Source organism: Pan paniscus, chromosome 16 (assembly GCF_029289425.2).
Source record: "Pan paniscus chromosome 16, NHGRI_mPanPan1-v2.0_pri, whole genome shotgun sequence".
Lineage (NCBI taxonomy): Eukaryota > Metazoa > Chordata > Mammalia > Primates > Hominidae > Pan > Pan paniscus.
The window spans coordinates 69844346-69864973 of NC_073265.2; the positions used below are offsets into that span (position 1 = coordinate 69844346).

Consider the following 20628-nt stretch of genomic DNA (forward strand, 5'->3'; position numbering starts at 1 on the left):
CAGTGCCAGGCCCCGAATCAGCCCTGGAAAACAGAAGACAGGAGACCTGGTCCCCACCCAGAGAAGGACACAGTCCAGAGACTGGGTCAGGGGAGACAGACAGGTAAAGGGAGGCAGGCAGGACAGTCTGCAGGTGCAGCAGCCATGGTCTGCGTGGGGGCCCTTGTGGCTGCAGGTCAGGACAGTCGTTATGTCTGATGGGGTCAAGAGAGGCTTCGGAGCAGAGCTAACATGCAACCAAGGTCTTGGAGCATCCCACTGTGGCTGTGACAAGACAGGTGGGCAGGCCACTTCCCTGCCCCAACCATCCAGTGCCTTTAGCTCCATGCCTCTGTCTAGTCTTCACTAAACAAATGCCAGGCCCTGAAGTATAAATGGAGATGGGACACAGGAAGGACGAAGCCCTGGGTTGAGGCCACTGCACCACTGATGGCCAAGAACAGGCTCAACACAGATGGGGCTCCAGGTTTGGTTTTTACATTTGTCTTTGAGCTATCTCACACTCAGATGATAATAATAGTAATGATAGCAGCCTGCCCTTACTGGGTGCTTATTATATGCTAGCATGTAGCATTCATTCAGTGCTCACAATAGCCCTAAGAAGGAGATACCATTATTATTCTCATCTCACAGATAAGTAAACTAAGGCACACTGAGGTCAGATAACTTACCCAGGCTAACTTACTATAGCTGATAATAGCAGAATCATGCCTTTGGAGCCGAGAATCAAAGCTGGGCAGTACATCTGAGACTGTGTTCCCATCCACTACTCTGTACTTACCATCATTTTCAAATCCATTCACAGGGCACCTCAGAATTAAGCAGGAATTGGATGTCCCAGCAGATGGCCCTTGATGTACATTCATGAGAAAGGGGCTGGAACCCTTCCAATGAGGGCATGGAAAAAGCGTATAAAATCGAGAAATGAAGGACTGAGAAGTTTCTTATGGCCTTGCCATCAGTGCATCATGTGTTACCTTTGGCCACAGCTATTTGAGTGGAATAGGATGCAGGGAGAGTGTGTTGAAAGCCAGGCTGTGGTGGAGTGAACAGATGATAGAGTGGAGACGAAGCTGAGCAGGAGAGCAGGAAGGGAGGCACAGTCTTGGGAGGGAGAGGGAGACCTCGAGGCGAAGGGTTGCTGTCATCGTCTGTGATGAGTACGCTGTTGGAGGAAAGCTCCCAGTGCAGGCAGAGGGGACCCAGGATAAGGTGTTGGGGTTCACATCAGAAGTGTAGAGGGGCCTGGAAAATGGGTGGACACCAGACGCCCTTCTGACCACAGGGTCAGCTTTTACTCCACAGGGCTTCAAGGAAGTGGAGTGCTGGCTGGGAGAAGAGGGCAGGCTTTGGTTAAGGACAGAAGAAAGAGGGTGTGTGGTTAGGAAGAGGACCCAAAGAGTTGTTCGTTAGTGAGGATGGTTATTCCTGAGGGCACAGTGGGAAAGGGTGCAGGGAACAGAGCAGGTAAGAATGGGTGAGTGGAGAAGGAACAGAGCAGGTAAGAATCGGTGAGTGGAGAAGGAACAGAGCAGTCTGCCCCATTAATGGTCAGTTTCATTAATTATTAAACACAAAGCAGGCTTAAAAAACAGGCCGTGTTTACATTTGCAATGGACACACACCCTAGCCCAGCGTGGGCACATCTGAGTGGCTTCCCAGTGCCCTCTGTGCAGCCCTGGGGCCTATTGGTGTGGCACTGATGGGTTCCCAGCCCTGACAGCACCCCACGGTACCTGGCCTCAGTTCATTATCCATGGCCAGAGCCCAGAGCCCAGAGAGATAATGCGGTTGATCCCAGCCTCCTGCTTCTGGCTGGCTGGAGCAGGCAGGGGATTTGGAATGCCTGCTGAGCAGACTTGCCGGACGTCACCCAGTGGTGGACCAGGGGCAGACATCGAGTTGTGACAAGCATAGCATGTCACTTTTGAACAGTGCTTCAACTGTAGCAGACTCCTCAGGATAGCTTTGTAGACTGAGTTTATACATTGAGTGAGAAAAAACGGCTCAGCCCTTTCTGTGAAACACATGCTGGTTTTGTTCCACGAGCTTTCAGGAGTCAAGCCAAAGCATTTCTTCCATTTCAGACCTTTCAAGTTATCTTGAGCTTTACTGCTGTCATAATTGTGTTTCCAGTCTTAGTATCATTTTCATTTTGAGTCCAGTCACAGCAAAAACCTAGCCATTTGAAATGTAGCATCCACTAGGAAACTACACAGTCCGATTACTTAAGCCCTGAAAAATCCAAGCATTTATTCCCTTAACAAAGTAAGTGGGGAAAGTGTTGTGCCTGTAGGGCCCAGTCAGGAGACAGAAACCATGGCAGTAATTTAAACAGGAAAAATTTAAAGATTTTGTGGCTAATTAAAGGTGGTTAAGAAGGACCCTGAGGAATACAGGAATAATAAATGTGGGCAGCAGCTTCTACCTCTAAGGCTAAGGGAAAGTAGACAAGACAGGAACTAAGAACTTGAAAGAGGAGACCCCACCCCACAAAACCTGAGGTTCAGCCCTTGTTGGAGAATGTGCATCTGTCTTGGTAACACACCGTGGATGCTCTGGACTGCAGTGGGTCTGTAAAAGCAGCCTGCCCGCTGACTGAGACACTCAGTAGGGGGTGCAGATGGACCAGAAATGGTCTACACACCCACCCCACCAGGTGGCCAAGAATTTCCCCAGGGAGTGCCCGCAGGTAAAACTGACTCACAGGAAGCAGCCTCTGGGTGGTAGAGAAATGTGCTGAAGAGGGAGCACCCAGACATCCTGCACACTGCGTTAGACACACTGCAGGAGGAAAGAAACACCTGATCCAGGAGGAGAAGCCACTTCTCTGCAGTACCTCGCTTGTCTCTCCAGCGTCCTCTGTTGAGAAAGCCTAACGCTGCACTCGCTGACAAAGGAGAAATGTTTGCAGGGTGTAGTTTCAGTATCATGAAACAGGGCAAAGAAGGATGGATTTAGAGCCAAGAGGCAGTAAATTGATAACTGGCAAGAATGTATATGACCTGAATCCTCAAATTGCTCAGTTTCTTTTCATCTCAACTACTGCCAGGCATCTGCTTGTTGATATTACCTTGTTTCTTGGAGAAATGCAGGAAGCCAAGTGCACAGGTTGCTCAAAGAGAAATGGCTCAAAGGTGCTATAGCAGATCAGGTTTCAATTCCTTGACTTGCTCCAAGTGTGGCATACACATATGTAGGATCTAAGTTACATTATTTTCTTAGCAGCATGCTTTCCAGATATAATGTCTTGGCAAGCAACAGCATGTCCATAGCTCCTTGTTCCCCACATGCGTCTCAGTTTAGGGTGAGGTCTCTAAAGCAATTCATCCATGCATGACACAAGTCAGATCAGGTCGATACAGATTAAATCAGGTCACAATAGATAAACAACTCTGGGGATGAATGTCTTTTACAAAGCTCAAGAAACACATCCAGAACACATTGCCTTTTTGTAAAAGAGCCATGTCCATCCCAGCCTGCCCCACCTAGCCCATACTCACTTTGGAGAGGAGAATTGAAAGAATTTGTTATTCCAGGCTGGGTGTGGTGGCTCATACCTGTAATCCCAGCCCTTTGGGAGGCCGAGGTGGGTTGATCCCTTGAGGCCAGGAGTCCAAGACCAGCCTGGCCAACATGGTGAAACGTTGTCTCTACTAAAAATACAAAAATTAGCCGGGCATGGTGGTGCGCACTGAGGCAGGAGAATTGCTTGAACCTGGGAGGTGGAGGTTGCAGTGAGCCGAGATTGCACCACTGCACTCCAGCCTGGATGACAGAGGAAGACTCCATTTCAAAAAAAAAAAAAAAGGAATTTATTATTTCAAAAATATCTGGAGTGAGAAACGAAAGGCATAATTCAAAATAGGGGAACAGGGTAGACTAAGCACAGGCAGGGAGCCAGTAGGATTTCGCTGATCTGAAATGTTTGCAGACACCATGCACCCTCTTCCTCCCCAGCTCCTGCCCATAAAGCTCAGTCCCGGACATTTTTACCAGTGAATTGTGGGGAATTATAGACCTCTCCATCCCTAATACTAGTTAGTGTTGAAAAGGTGAGGCCTTAGCCAGAAGGCTCAGGAAGACTGTGATCCTTGCTGTAAGGTGCGTTTTTCTTCTGCCTAGAAGGCATTTGTAAGAGAATGAGCTGCCCTTTGGTGCACCTTGTTACTTTATCCAGCAGGGTTTCTCAGTGTCAGCACTATTGACATTTTAGGCTGGATAATTCTTTGTTGTGGGGGGGCTGTCTGTTCCTTATAGGGGGTTCAGCAGCATCTCCCTGCCTCTACCTACTAGGATTTCTCTGTTTATGATAATGACAAATGTTTCCAGACATTGTCAAATGTCCCCCTTGGTTTGGTGGGGGGGTGGGGTTGCGCAAAATCACCCGATTGGGAACCACTGAGCTAAACCCAACTACATAGGACCTCCAAGCAGGACTTCAAGTGAGCCTTAAGTCTTAGGGCAATTTCCAAATCAGCTGAACCTCACAAGAAAAAATGTTCATGAGAGGAGAATGATAGCATTGAGCTTCAAATTTTTAAAAAAGGAGGATGTCATCCCTGCCTCTGTGACCTAGGAAGCCACAAGCTCCTCAAGATTCTGACCCGTGGTCTGAAAGCCCACGCAGCTGGCCCAGGTGTTATCAGCCCATAACACAGTCTATCTGGGCTGGGAGGTGGCCCATGCACAGAATTATCTAGGCACAGAGAAGGGGAAGGATGTACATGACAGAAAGAACACATGTGCAGTAGCACAGAGATGTAACTGCATGTGGCTCATGGGGGACATGCAAGTATTGTCATGTGACTAGGGCAAGAGGGGCTGGAATTAGACACGAAGTGGGAGATGAGGCTAAAAATAGGTCCAGATCGTGAAGGATCTTCATGCCAACATCCAGAACATGGATGTTACTGCATAGACCGCGGTCAACCACTAAGCAGTCTGTAAGCAGTAGACTACTGTTGGAGGGAGATCACGCCAGTAGCTGTGTGGTTATGGGGGCAGTGGGTGTGGCCATGACTCACAGCACTGGCTGGGGCAGTGAGAATGGAGGAAAGCAGGTAGGAGTTGAGAGATGGTATTTAGGGGAGTGGGAACTCAGCCGACCCCAGCCTGTCAATACCACCAGAAGCGCAAGTTTATCATCCCTAGCTCTTCCCACTCACACCCCTCAGCACAGTCAGTAATCAATCAACAAGCCTAGGCACCTCCTTCTCCATCACATCTCAAATCCACCCACTGCTCTCCAGCTGGCTTTTGTTCTGTGTTTTGAGCCACTGTCGTCTCTTGCAAGGATTGCTACAGCAGCCTCCTCCCGTCTGGCTCCTTCCCTCTCCTCTTGTCTACCCCATTCCTTTCTCGGTTGGTCTCTTTCCCTCTCTTTTTGTCCACCCACCCATGGACCGTACACATCTGTGTGCTTCCTGATTCTGCTTAAAAACCTTCAGTGTTTCTCTGTTGTCCCCAAAATTGGTCATACTGACAGTGTGGAACCTGACCCCTGGCTTACCCTCCAGCCTTATCTCTTATGACTTGCCTGATCTCACTCTATTCCTCTTCCATCCTGAGCCACCTGTAGATGCCCGGATGAACCAAGCCCTTTTTCACCATCAGGCCTTTGAACAGACTGACCCTTTTCTCTAGAATTATTTTCAACCTTACCTCCAAGCCCTATACCGGATTAATTACTAATTCCCCTTCTGGTGTCATCTGAGATCTCTGAAAAACCTTTTCTACTTGTCATGGCTAGTTAGGTATCCCTCGTAAGGGTTTTTATTCTAGTTCCTCTGACTCTTAGAGCAGCTCTCACCTGTGCAGAATCGCCTGTTTGCTCCCTTTCCCAACCATGCTATATGCTTGTTGAGAGAGGAACGATCTTATTCTCCAGTGTATGTACAGTACCAGCATGGAGCCCACGTCAGAGCAGGAGCTCAGGAAATATTTGCCAAGTGAATAAATGAATGAGTCAGTTGATGAGATTAGAAGAGGTTATTTCCTTCTTGTTTGTTGACGAGAAGGAAGGCCTGACTCAGACCCCTGCTTTCAACATATGTTAAGAGATAAGGTCACTTACAGTAAGGACCAGGAGGCACGTGAGAAAGAGTAGTGTAAGAAGTAGCAGAACCAAAATCAAGTTCAGTCCTAGAAGTCAACAAGATAGTTTCAAACAGAATGATCAAGAGTGTTGGATACTCAAGAGAGATTGAGAAGAATGGGCACTCTTCAAATGCCTATTGGATGGGGCCTGGCAGTAGAGTAATTGCACAGGGTTGAGAAGGGAGGGAAAGGAGAAGATGCTGTGGGGTGGGGGTGGCTGTAAATGTTGATGGCAAAGGGAAGGAGAGGTAGGTATGTGCTTTAAGGAGGAAGGGCTGAGGGCACTGATTTGTAATGGGCAAGCCCCAAGGAAACCGTCATTGCAGCAGCATCCTGGGTGAGCCTGTGTGGCAGTCATCTTCCTGAATGCATAAGGACATTCCCCCAGTCTACCATGCCCTTCCTTCAGCACAGATGGCTATGTCCCTCCACCCTCCTGCCAAGCAACATGGACCCACTGAAGGCCCTATCTTGTGCTCAGCCTCTGTAGGCTTCCAGAATGGGACAGGTGCCTGTCAGGTGGGAATTTCCTCATAGCTCCAGCTGGCGATGCTACTGTTTTAACTTTGCCACAGTTGTGGACCCAGCCTTCCCTCGGCTGAGCCAATTAATGAGGCCAGTCGACACGATTCTATGAAAGAGTTCCTCCTGGCCCTTGGGGTCTTGTGTGGGATTATTAGGAAAAGACATTTCACATAGGCAGATGAATTTTTTATAGCAGAATCCTATGTGCACAGTAGATTTAAATCTCTCTTATGCTAAGGAGGGGAATGTACCCTGCCTCAATTTTATAGAATTCCTTATCAACTATTGTCATCATGTAGAGTTTGAAAAGCACCAATGGTAAGGCATTAAAGGGACCTTATGCATTTTATTAAAGCCCTTTATGTCTCAGGCATTATATATAGGTGGATGGGTGGGAGAGAGAGAGAGGGAGAGAGAGAGATTCTTCTCCCTGAACACTTTCTAACCTGGCCTCACATTAACGCAGTGCCCAGGCTGGGGGTTGGGTGGGGCCTGAGGCTTCCCCGTGGCCAGCATGATCGTTGGAAAGAGTAGTATGGGACAAGATGGGGCTTGTCTTGCCACCCAGAGCTTGACAGAGAGCCCATTATCTCCAAAATGGTACTGAATGATTTGAAACAAGAAAAAAAGCTTCTAAGATTTTTGATGTTCCTTAAAGGTATCCTCTCTGAAGGTATTTTTTTAAGCCTCCTCTTTGGTTGAATCTCAAAAACGTCTTTAGACAAAATTCCACTTACTGGATAGGCGCAGTGGCTCGCTTATCCCAGCACTTTGGGAGGCCAGAGCAGGGGGACTGCATGAGGCCAGGAGCTTGAGACCAACCTGGGCAACAGAGCCAGACCTCGTCTCTACAAAAAAAAAAAAAAATGTTTTTTAATTAGTCAGGCATTGTGGCAGCCTGTAGTCCCAGCTATGAGGGAGGCTGAGGCTGGAGGATTGGTTGAGCCCAGGATTTCAAGGCTGAAGTGAGCCATGATTGCACCACTGCATTCCAGCCAGGGCAGTGGAGTAAGACTCTTTCTCATATGTAAAAAACCAATTCCACTTATGTTTCCTATTTTTTGTTTCTTCCATTGGCTGTTTTTTTGTATAAACTGTAGACAGAAGCAAGGTGGCTCTCATTTATAAATGAATGTGCTGATTCCCACAGAGGAACCTTATCTTGTCTGACCAGTGCCCAAATTTCTTCCCCTGCAAACAAACTGACGCAAAGAAAACACTCTGCCAAAGAGCCAGGCAGGAAAAGACTGTCGTGCTTGGCCCTGTAGGGGGACCTTGTATAATGCGTGTGTGGCTTCCGAGGAGTTGCTCGGGGGCAGAGGCTGAGGTTGGGAATGCCAAGGTGAGGCTTTTCCTCTAGCAGGGCCAGATGCCTTTCAAGAGCATTCGGTGGACCGAGAGGGAATCAGGAGCAGGGGTAGGTGTGTCTTCCTCCTCATGCCAACACCATACTGCTGAGGACAGACCCTCTCACAGCCCACACTCTGCATGCAACAGACATGCCCCTTGCCCCCAGATGCCTGCAGGAGGGCTTTGTGCACAGTCACCAAGTGCAAGGAGCACTCCAAGGCTTAAAGCACCTAGTCACCTGGCAGGTGACCTCAGGAAGAGCCAACCTCTCTGGCCAAGTACCTGCACCATTGGGCAAAGGGCTCCTGTGTCTCTTATCCACTCCATTTATGATCTGTCAGCCAGTGAGAAAGACGAGGATAGCAAACACATTCCGCCAGCTCTGGATGGAACATGCCTTTCAGAAGTGGGAGGCCCTCCAGCCGCAGTGGTTCTTAGGTCTCACAGAACCACGGGATGGCTTTTAAAGGAAGTGTCCTGTGTGTCGAATCTTTCAGCTGAAAGTGGACAAAGTAGCGGGCAGTTCCAAGGGCGGCCCTCGGAAGTCTGGTCGCAGTGGCAAAGCCAGCACCATGGCCAGCAGAGCGGTGAGCAGCACTCCCACCAGCAGCCCGGTCAGACTGAAGTGTTCCAGGTAAATCGAGCGAGCACCGCCTTCTCGTAGGTACCGGCGCCTTCTCTCTGCTTCCTTTCCCCCTCGGTCTCTGCCGCACCACCGCCTGCCCGATAGCCATCGTGAGTTCTGGCCCAGCCTGGGCTAGAGGGAGTCCAGGAGTAGAAAGCCCCATCCTACCCAGCCAGAAACGTCAGGTGCATGTGGGAAGGAGAAGGGGCTGATGTAGCCTTTGAGCTAAGCCACACAATAGAGGAGGCTGCAGTTGGAGATGCTTCCCAGACTCCAGAGCTATCCAGGGGAGAGGCACAAAACCAAGGCCAAAGGGGGTCTCTCCTAAGAGCTGCAGGCACCCCCAGGCTTGGCTGTCTGTCACTGGCTGACCCTCTTTCTTCCCACCGTAGCCCCCAGGATGTGGAGGACATCCCCACCCAGGCCCTTGCTCAGTGCCAGCCTTGCCCTGGCTCTACTCTCCTCTGTGGTTAAGCTCAGGGAGAGTCCCCGATTGAGGATACCTGGGCACCTTGAAACTCTCCATTATTTGAGACCTTTCTAGACCATCCCTCGTGTCTAAGGCAGACTGTGTGGCTGGGGATGGCACTGCTGCAGTCCCACAGAGCAGGCCCCTGCCCCTTGTGGGCTTCCTTGGCTTAACTTTCAGCCAGAAACATTCCTACTGGAAGGCTTCAAATGGAGGTACGAGCCCATTAACTCCCCTTCAGCCATCCCTCCAGGTCCTTGTAACAGGAGCCCAGGCACGTCCTGCATGCCCCAGCCCTGCCCTGCAAAGCAATGATAGGGGCAGGAACCACGTCGTGGGAGGGTTCTGAGACTCCCAGGATCGCAACCCCTCCTTCTCAAGAATCAGTGCTCCATATACCCCACCCTCATCCCAAGCCCCTCTCCTGCTGGGGTCAGCTGTGTCTTCACAGACAAAGGCCTGGGACTCAGATGTCACTCAGGGCAGCATTCTGTGAATGTACAAGGGAACGGCTCACCCAGGCCTTCGCCTGCCTCCCCTGACTGCAGCCATCTCCTCCTTCCTCCTTCTGTAAGGCCTTGTTCCTTGCCCATTCTGAGGCCCCACAGCAACCCTGTAAGGCAGAATTTCCTGACATGGATCTTCATGGTCACGATGCTAAAAAGAATTCTTGGCCAAATAAGCTTACGAAAAACTGGTTAAACAAAGTTATTGAGTTTCTTTATTGCAGGACGTATCAGAGCTTTTATTATACCAATAAGGACTGGATTTCTAGGAGGTAGGCAAAGTGTGCCTTGTTTCCCAAACTTATTTGTCCACAGAATTCTTTTCTCACAGAGTATCACATGGGCTGAGAATTCAACAGAACACATGTTGGGGAATTGGCTGTAAGAAACTGAAATAGTGCTATTCCCGTTTTCTGGATGGGTCATCTGAGGCCCAGAGGACTGGAAAGACATGTTGAAACTGAAATCTAACCATTCAGGGATTCGTCCCTGCGCTAAGATAAACATGGAAGACAGGCCAGCCAGGTCTCCACACACATCTTCCTTCCACTCCACTCTGCGTTGCATTTCTCTTATATTTTGGCCATCTGCTATCTGTTAGGTGCACCTTGCTTGGGGCCAGCCTGGGGTCTCCCCGCCAGTGGGGCTCTCGTCTACCCTGGGTCCCTGACTCAACCTTAGATAGACAAAGGGCATGTCCTAATGCCATTTACCTGCTGTCACAACAGCTCCCTGGGGAGAACAGTTTCCCCGGGTCTCAGACATTTGAGGACCCTTGCAGAGCATCCCGCAGAAGGCTGGGGAGGACCTCTGGGCTGCCCCTTTAGGGATGGCCATGAGGGTGAGTGCAGGCTGGGCTCCTGGGACATGCCCAGTGCATGGACAGAGGAGCTGACTCCCCTGTGGCTCTCTTTTCCTCTCCTCTGCAGGACATGCTGCCCATGCCGGGAGATCCAACCCAGGGGACTGGCAACTATAACATCGAAGACTTTGCCGACCTGGGCATGTTTCCACCGTTTTCTGAGTAGCTGCGGCCAGAGTGAGGCTCCTGCTGTACAGTGCCACCCATACTGTGATGTCGATGCCCATGTGAACGAGGCCCACCCTCACCCTGCTTGCCCTGCCGCAGGCCCCCCACCAGAAGCCATCTCCCCCACTGTGTGTCCCCAGGCGCGTCATCGCTCCACTCTCCCCTGCAGCCGCGGCTGCTCGGCCACTGACCAGGGGCCCTGGCAGACATTAGGGGATCAGTTGTATTTATTGTATTTTATCTGTGTGTGCTCAGGAGGTGAGCCTAGTGGGTCCTTAAGTTTGGTTGTGAATAATCTCTTAATAGACAATTTCTACCCATGAAAGTTCAGCCAATGCCCAGAGTGACCAAGCAGCACCAGCAGGCCTGCCCAGGATGCTGAAAGCAGATTTCTTCTTGATTTCACTTCTGATGGATGCGTGGGGCTCTGGGGGAATGCTGGAAAAATGGGCAAGCAGAGTGCACAGCCCTTGTTCTGCCAGCTGGAGCCAAGAAGCACAGAGACACAGAGGCGCCTGCCCCTCAGCTCCGCTGGTCTGTCTGTGCATCCACTGTGCCGTGGGACATATGTAATTTGTGCAGTGTAACATGGACTTGCTGTCCTAATGGATGTGTTGTGCCTTGTGTCTGTCATGTGTGGCCAGCGTGAGTGTATAGAATCCAGAGTATGTAGAGAGCCAAAATGTGTGGCCCTGTCCCCAAGCTCAGCACCACCGGCCATGACCAGAGGATGCTCGGCCCAGGGTCTGGGAGCTGGGCTAACAGGCTGACACTTCGGCAGGGTCACCAGGAGGCACAGCTAGGGGCATGCCCACATGGGTAGGTCAGTTCTTTGGTCCAAGCCTCTGGTGCAGATTCAAGCTCCTCCTCTTAGAGGAAGCAGCTCTTTCCTCCCACAGGAGCCCCAAGGGAGCACTCACCCTCCTCCCAATTGGATCTGAATAGCTGTGTTCCTGATCCCACATAAGCATGTCTCATCCTTGCCCCACTGGTGAGAGGAGGACCTTGTGCCTGCCCAGAGCCTGCAGGACAGCACGCCTTGAGGTCAGAGGCCTGGCCCTTCTTTACAGATGTAGATAGCAGGGTAGGACGCCCAGGCCTTCTCACATGGGCACCATGAAACACTTTCTTCCAGGCCACCTGAGCCTTCGTTCTTCAGCCCGACTGGAGGAACAGCAGCTCTGGGAGGCACAGAGTGCAGGTCTCAGGGGCAGAAGACGTGGGTTCCAGTTCTGGTTCTGCCACACACCCCCGGGCCTTGAATTTCTCTGGTGGTCTCAAGACATGAACAAGAGCTGACTCTAGAATCTTCTGCCTGGCTGACCTCTGAGCCCATGATCCCTGGCTTGCTGTGCTTCTCTTGGATTTGAGGAGAGTTTAAGAATCCATCCCCCTGTTTTCAGGGACCTCTGCCTTCTCCCACACCCCTTACACTAGTGAGGACTCCTTCGGCCTCTTGTGTTTCCTTCCTTTTGTGACCATTACGCCCCCTCCCTGTTTCTTATCACCAGCCCATCAGCCCACTGACTCCCATATGGTAGAAAAGGTACCGTGGCTGCTGCAGGGCACATGGAGGGACCCACCCTCTGGGAAAGCCCTTGTGTCCCTCCCAGAGTCCTTCAGGTAGGCCCTCGCAGACGCTGCTTGCTCAGAAACAACCCGTGCATCCCTGCCCATGGATTCTGCAGGACCTAGAAGAGTGGCATTGGTTCTAGGAACCTGAGAGTGGAGTGAGGCCAGCATGCAGGAAGGAGTTTGGAGAGAGTGTTTGCTGTGATCCATTGAAAGCTCCACATTAAACCCCAGCCCTGTCTGGCCAGGGAGATCCATGTGCTCAATGTTGCTAGGGGACCTACAAAAGTCAAACATTGCTCAGTAAAATGCCTTTGGCTGGTCACCAGCTGTGCATGACTGCAGTTCCTAGACTCTAACTTAACCCCAACTTTGCAGTTTCTAGAGCTTTTTGTCTGTAATGGTGATTGGGTCTCCACTGTAGATGCATGCAGTGTTCACTCCAACCTCAGAGGCTTTCTTGCTTCTGGGGAAATGGCAGGTGGTTGAAACCCTGCACATCCTCCCAGGGCCAGCCCCAGAATGGGCCTTTCTCTGCCTGCCCTGCCCTTGGGGCCACCTCTGCCTCCAGCAGGCTTGAGCTTGCCCCAGGCCTTGGGCATAATTATTTCCCCCCAAAAAAGGCACAAAAATAGGTTTTGGATCAAAGAAGTGTTTCTCAGTGAAATGAAAACAGTCTTTTTATAGCCTTTAGCTTGTGAGTTTGGAAGTTTGGGGGGTCTTATGTTTGTTTTGCCTCTTCTGTTTCTTGGAGGAGAGTTGAGGCTTTTCTTAGGTGCATACACAGACCCAGGTGAACACGCTGACTGTGAACCTGCCCTGTATCCGGAGCTGTGCTGGGCACTGAGGGGGTGCAACAAAATTAGGAGAGGATCCTTGCTCCCAACATCTACTTCTCCTACCTCAACAGGGGTCCAGGGTGCAGTGAACTCAGTTCTTGGCCCTTGGGTGAGGATTCATGGATGAATGAAAGCTAGACCTGATGGGGAGGCATTATGACTAAATAGGCCCAGCCTCCTTCCCTTCCAGCTCTGTCCTAGGAGCATAGGCGGGAAATCTGAGTAGAGTCTGACTGCACTTTTTGCTTATGATTTGTAAAAGCCGTCATGGGGTCAATAAGAAAATAGGGGTGATGGAGGGGGAGAAGCCCAGGACTGGGAGAATCGCACGTGTCCCAGGGGTTTTCACCAAGGATTTTCGAGACAAACTGGAGTAAGAATTAAAGCCCCAGAGGATTTAATTATCCTGGTTTGCAAAAGAGCCTCCCATGCCAGTCACGCCCAGCCTTGGAGGCCAGAATGCTCATGGCCCCTGTGGTCTGCTTGTCCTTCAGCCCATGCCCAGCAGATACCTCTCTGACTGGAGACGGGCTCAAAGCTGGATTAGAAAGGGGAGAGGCACTTGTGACTTTGTTTGACTCTGTGACTCACTTCCTCGCTCACACCTTGTTTGAACTACTAGACTTTCAACTGGCTTTCCTTAGGCCAGGCAAGCAGACAGCTCCCCACAGAAGAGGTCTGTACAGTGACAACCTGGGCCGGCAGCAAGGACACAGATGCAGCCACAGTAAGGCTCCATCAGGACTGGGTCAGTGATGGCAACAGGATGGCCAAGGATGGCTCTAGAACACTCTGTCCATGCGTCACTCCCCCCAGTTTTATTTTTAGCTTTGGCTTCAGGGAGTGACAGCCATCACAAATAGCCACATTCTGCTCTACTCTCCAACATACCAGATTCTACACTGTTGTTATTTCATGAGACGTGAATGTTGCAGAGAGTGGGGGGATTCTGGTTGTTAAGGAACTTACACTGGGGAGCTTTACTCTTCCGTGTCAATAATGTGACTACATGTCCTCCAGATTAGCCACACATGCAAACATCAGTGTCCTTCTAGCTTTAGCCGAGAAAGAAACCAGTCCCAGGGAATGAATGGTGGTCTCCCCACTCCCGGCAGCACTTTAGGCAGCCCATAAGCTATGCGAGAATGTGAACACTCACCTCTCTGGGCTCACCTTGCTCCGTCACGGTTCTGACCTACCACATAAACAGGAAGAAGCCAGTGACCGGAACAGCTCTAGGAATAACAAGTCAGAATAGAAATGTCCTTTATATTACCAGAAAATATGGGCTTGACCTAAGTCGCTGTCTCCTAACCTGCCAGGGGTCATTCCCCACCAAACCCCCAGTACTAAGGAGCCATGAGCCACCTGGACATTCACCTTTTCTTTGACCATCTGGAGTCTGGGGCAACTTAAGGAGGCACCACACAGTGGTGCAGGCATATTTCCAAGCGTAGGTGTCCCTGGCTTTTGTGGCCAAAGCTAGTGTTATGGTCAACAACGGGCCAGGGTCTGCGGGGCACTGACCTTGAAAGTGGCAAAATGGAGGTTTCACAGGCTGTGCGGGAACAGGACAGCTTGCTTCATCTAACAATCTCAGTTTCCTTTAAAAAAAGAAAGAAAGAAAAAGATTTCATAAGCAGATGTCAGTGGACAGTTTAAGCACTTAACCATTTCTCTTTCTTCTTATGGATGTGAACTGTGCTGTGGATAAATCATTTGTATTTCTTGAATGTTCTCTATGACTAACAGTTATTAAGTCTGTTGTGTATATGTGTAACTAATGTAACTGCCTTTTAAAATTTCATTACAATAAAAATGACTTTGCTCTGAACAACAAATGGCCCAGGCCAAGTTTGTAATTGAACTATCCTTGAAACCTGCCCTTTGCATTACACTCCGTCCTACGGGCTGTATTGTGTCATAATCTGTAAAGGATGTGGCGTACATTTTACTAAAGAGTGACCCTTTTGGAGGTTTAGCTTCTTAGGATAGAAAAGGAAACTAGGGCTGGGCACAGTGGCTCAGGCCTGTAATCCCAGCACTTTGGGAGGCTGAGGTGGGAAGATCACTGGAGCCCAGGGGTTTGAGAACAGCTTGAGCAACAAAGCAAGACCCTGTCTCAAAACAAAACAAACAAAGGAAACTAGCATATCAGTCATATTGCATTAGAACCAACAGAAAATAAATAAACAAATAATAAAAGGAAACTCACAATTCATGACCGTCTGTGTTAGGCAAGGCTCTCTAGAAGCTTCCTTACAAATGCTATTTTTGTTACTACAAATCTGATATGTGGTTACTCTCCCTGGTTTACAGATGGAGAAACTGGAACTCAGAGAAGTTAAGAAAATACAGGAAGGAAATGGCAGAACCAGGATATTGAACTCAGGTCTCAGTCCAAAACCCTGTATATATTGTCCTATTCAAACATTCTTCTTATTATTTTTTAATCCTTACAAAATTGTTAGTGTTTTAATATGCTGATGCCTCTAGTAAATACAATTGACTCTTGAACAACATGGGTTTGAACTGTGTAGGTCCACTTACACGTGGACTTTCTTCCATCCACCTCTGCCAGCCCTGAGACAGGAAGACCTCCTCTTCCTCCTCCTCCTCAGCCTACTCAACGTGAAGATGACAAGGATGGAGACCTTTGTGAAGAGCCACTTCCACTTAATGAATAGTAAATAGACTGTCTCTTCCTTATGATTTTCTCAACATTTTCTTTTCTCTAGCTTACTTAATTGTAAGAATACAGTGTATAACACATATAACATAAAATATGTGTTAATTGTTTATGTTATCTATATTCTGGTCAACGGTAGATTATTAGTTGTTAAGTTTTAGGGGAGTCAAAAGTTATACATGGACTTTCAACTGCATGAAGAGTAGGCGTCCCTAACCCCCATGATGTTCAAGGGTCAACTGTACTTACAAATTCTATTTTTTCTCTGCCAAAAGAGAACTTTTTGGATTCTAGCAAAATGGCAGGCTAAAATCGTTTTGAAACTCTTCCATCAAACACCTAGCATTGCTAGTTTTTACAGCTTTATTGATCTATTACTGACATAAAGTAGACTGCATGTATTTAAAGTATACATAAAATTCTGTGACCCTGAGTTAAACATAGACTTCTTAGATACTACACCAAAAGCATGATCCATCAAAGAATAAACTGACAAATTAGACTACATAAATATTAAAGGCATTTGCTTTTCAAAAGACACTGCTAAGAGCATGAAAAGATAAGCCACTGATGGGAGAAAACATTCACAAGTCATGTTTCTGACAAAGGACTAGTACCTAGAATATGTAAAGAACGCTTACAATGGAATAAAACAAATGACTCAGTACAAAACAGGCGAAAAATCTGAACAGGCACGTCACCACAGAAAATATACAGATGGCAAATAAGCATGTGGAAAAAACTGATTACCATCATTAGTCATCAAGGAAATGGAAATTAAAATACACAGTGACTCTAATATTTGGCTAAAATGTAAAAAGACTGATGATAGCAAGTGTTGCCCAGGATATGGAGCAACTAGAACCCTCATAAAGGCAAAATGGTACAGCCACTTTGAGTAACAGTTTCTTAGGAAGCTAACCATCCACTCATCTTATGACCTAGCTTTTTCATACCTAGCTATTTGCCCAGGAGAAATAAAAACATATTTCCAAACAAAGACTTGAATAGGAATATTCATTGTAGTTTCATATGTAATAGCCATGAGGGAAAAACAACCTAAATGTCCATCAGTAGGTGAGTGGATAAACAAATTGTGGTATCACCACACAGTGGAATACTACCCAGCAATAAAAGGGAACAAAGCACAGATACAATCAACAGCGTAAACAGAGCTCGAAAACATTATGCAGAGCAAAAAATGCCTGGCACAAACATACACAATGATTGCACTTATATGAAACTCTAGATAAGACTTACCAATCAGAAAGCAGATCGTTGGTTGCTGGCCGGAGGAGTAAGTGGGAGGAGGCACAAGGGAAGTTTGTGAGATGATGAAAACATTCTATATCTTTCTTGTGTGATGGTCACAAAGGTGTATACAAATCACAAAACTCATCAAACCCTTCATTTAAGATGGGTACATTAAATTCTGTTGTGCATAGGTTGTCTCTAAATAAAGTTGATGTAAAAATAATCACAGCAGTTTCTTGTGGAATTTATCAAGTTGATTTCAAATTTCCTATGGAAGAAAAAATGATAGGCAGTAAATTTTGTTGAATAAGATCTAAAAAAGAAAAGAAAGAGGGAGAAAGAGGAAGAAAAGGAGAAAAAAGAGCCAGCCTTTATCCCACCAGACAGTGGGAAGCTTTATCATTAGAAGTGTGGGGTTGGGCCGGGCATGGTGGCTCGCACCTCTAATCCCAGCACTTTGGGAAGCTGAGAGGTAAGGATCCCTTGAGCCCAGGAGTTCAAAACCAACATCATGGTGAGGCCCCATCCCTACAAAAAAGAGATGGATGGCTTGAGCCCAGGAGTTCAAGGCTACAGTGAGCTATGATCACACCACTGCACTCCTGACTGAGTGACAGAGTGAGACCCCCTTTCTCTAAAAAAAAAAGTGTAAGGTTAGCATGGAGATGGAAAAGTAGATCATAGAACACAACAAAGAACCTAGAAATCCACAGACATTCAGAAAGAAGATTGGAAGAGTCAGCATTACAAATCACAGGGACCAGCTAGACTTCCAATAGATGGTGCTGGAGGGAAGAATGTAGGAAAAGAAATCTTCATACTCTCATCTCCCACCCTATAGAAAAAATAAACTCTACACAGATGAAAACATCGCAATGCTAAAGGCAATATATGTAAAACATTTAGAAAAAATCTAGGAGAATATATTTTAAAAATCAAGTCTTGGAAGGATTTGTTAAACCCGGCACAAAGACAACAAACCATGAAGTAAAATATTGATAAAGTTTAACTCAATTTAAAAAATCAGCCTCAAAAAATGTAACAGTCCATTAACTGGTAGAAAATATTTGCAATTTGTATACCCAAAAATGTAGTATTCAGAATAAATGAAAGATTCCTAAAAGTCAATTTAAAAAAATAGAACTCAATAGAAAAATGGTCAAAGAATTTGAGTTGTGAGTTCATAGAAAATCAGATGGCATTAAATCTATTAGAAGACGCTGAACTTCATTGTAATTAAGGGAAAGGCAAAATTAAAACAAAATAAATGCTTATGTCACTCAGATATACTACGTCTGATAACATGATTGTTACTGAGGATATGGGGAGACAGGAATTCTATTTCCTAGCTAGTGGAAAATAGCATACTTGCTCTGAAAAAGTTGACATTTATCAGTGCCATTTTTCCAACAGCATATTGGAATGTCAAAGATGTATAAACCCATGACAGTGATTCTAATTCCAACTGTCTGTTCTACAAAACGTCTCACATATACACAAGAAGACAGATAAAAAGATACTTATTGCTCTGTGTGTAAGAGTGAAAAAGTGGAAGAAAATAATCTATCCTTTAGTAGAGAAATGAATAAATTGTGATTTAGGTACACAAAGGAATATATCGCAGCACTTAAATACCTTGTTGCAGATGCAAAAATTCTAAAAATATAACATTGAATTTAACTGCTGTGCATATTGTTATAACTCAACACATTAATGTATTTTGTGAATAAATAGATAATTGGTCAAAGAAAGAAAAGAAAAATAACCTCATTGATGCTAAAAACAATTATGGATAATGTTTATCCTTAGAAGAAAGACATAGAATGACTTGTATGATTCAATTCCTTTAAACAGATTAAGAAAGAGAAAAAAAAAGAGGTATTGACTAAAAAGGAACAGAAAAGTAGCTGAGGCAATTATGGCAAAATGTTAAACAGCTGTTTCATTTCGGTAATGAGCACGTAAAATTCTATAATACTTTTCTCAAAATGATGTATAATGGAAATATTTAATAATTAAACAGAACTCAGAAAGCAGACACTTAAATCTCACAAGTAGTCAAAGAAATGCAAATTAAAGTAACTACGGCATGACATTTTTCACCCCAATGGACTGGCAAAAGTGGGAATGAATGTGAAAGGATTGTCTTAGTTATTTTTGGTAAAAATAGAAATTTTTGCAATTCATTTTGAGAGTGATGTGACAATATCTATTAAATAAAACTGTATCTTTGACTCAACTATCCCATTTCTAATAATCTGTCTTAGAAAAATAAGAATGTTGAATACAGATATATTTATAGAAATATTTATTGCCACCTTATTTTGTAGGGGTGGAAAACTGTAAATTAAGGCAAAGCTCACTGATAGAAGAATGGATGAATACATTGGAGAATACCTACCTCATGAACTATCAGATAGCATTATTTCAATATATTAATAAATAAAATAAATAATCAGAAAATTATACATGAAATTAATCTATGTTGATAAAGCAAACATGACCAAAAGCACATTAGTTAGGTTCATGTGTGAGTACATGGTTGTATATATACATACATATGTACATGTAGAAAATGTATAAAGTATTCAGCCTGGGCAACATTGCAAGACCCTGTCTCTACAAAAAAAAAAAAAAAATTAATTAGCCAGGTGTGGTGGCACATACCTAGTAATCTTAGCTACTCAGGAGGTTGAGGTAGGAGGATCACCTGGAGTTTGAGGCTGCAATAAGCCATAATCATACCACAGCACTCTACAGTCTAGGTGACAGAGTGACACCTTGTCTCAGAAAAAAAAAATGTATAAAATACCATATTCACATTAATAAGCTGTATTTGGAGGGATTGTAGAAGCAGAGAAAGTAAGCAAAACTTAAAATAAATGTGTTACGTATAATAACATTGCATTTACGTGAAATTATTTACATATGCATTTATTCATTTATCTTGTGTATTTCTCCAAGAAAAAAAGGCATATGCCTTTATATGTATAACAGATGGATGAAAATCCCTTCATGATGGTCTCAACCTAATGGGATCTGAGGTGAATTTCCCTTCCATCCTTGTAACTTTTAATATGACTTGTTCTACAAAGAATATATATTACTTATAAAATCATTAAAAGTAATCTAAAGCAAATTGCCTGCCAGAATAAGAAGAGAATAAATGATCACCCACAGTAACTTGAAATCTTGAACCACTATGGAATTTTGATGCCAAGGAGTGGGAAAGAGAAGGACACCTGTGTGCAATGGTAGAATGCACTCTAGCTGGACACACCTGTGGCAGATGGGAAGCTGAGTGGACTGCAGGGCACGATGAGGAGAAGAAGTACTGAATGAAGGCCAAAGGACCTGCCATGACCTAGGCTGGTGCTTTACCTGTAGTCCCTCTTTCAATCCTCAAAATAAACAGCTAACAAAAATATACCCTTTATATAGATGGAACAATATAATTATTTTTCTGATTTTTCTGATGATATACATTCATTGTTTTTAAAGCGAAGAGTATAGAAAAGTATGAAGAACAATAATACTGTATTCCAATTCGCTCTTTTTTTTTTTTCTGACAGAGTCTCACTCTGCTGCCCAGGCTGGAGTGCAGTGGTGCGATCTCAGCTTACTGCAACCTCCTCCTCCCGGGTTCAAGCAATTCTCCTGCCTCAGCCTC

The 20628-nt window shown here is 46.2% G+C and overlaps 1 protein-coding gene across 7 annotated transcripts in view; it reads left to right on the forward strand.

Annotated features, from left to right (window-relative positions):
• The window catches only part of ARNT2 (aryl hydrocarbon receptor nuclear translocator 2), a 196901-nt gene extending 182045 nt beyond the window's left edge, over positions 1-14856 (forward strand). For 5 of the 7 annotated variants that reach the window (XM_034939269.3, XM_034939270.3, XM_003810730.5 and 2 more), the window contains 2 exons: positions 8472-8608; positions 10504-14856. In XM_034939269.3, coding sequence (XP_034795160.2) covers positions 8472-8608; positions 10504-10602 — 236 coding nt within the window. In that variant the 3' untranslated portion in view covers positions 10603-14856. Of the gene's footprint in view, positions 1-8471; positions 8639-10503 lie in introns of all 7 variants that reach the window. The other 2 variants (XM_034939271.3, XM_034939273.3) reach the window with 1 other exon arrangement.
• The last annotated feature ends 5772 nt before the right edge of the window (positions 14857-20628 follow it).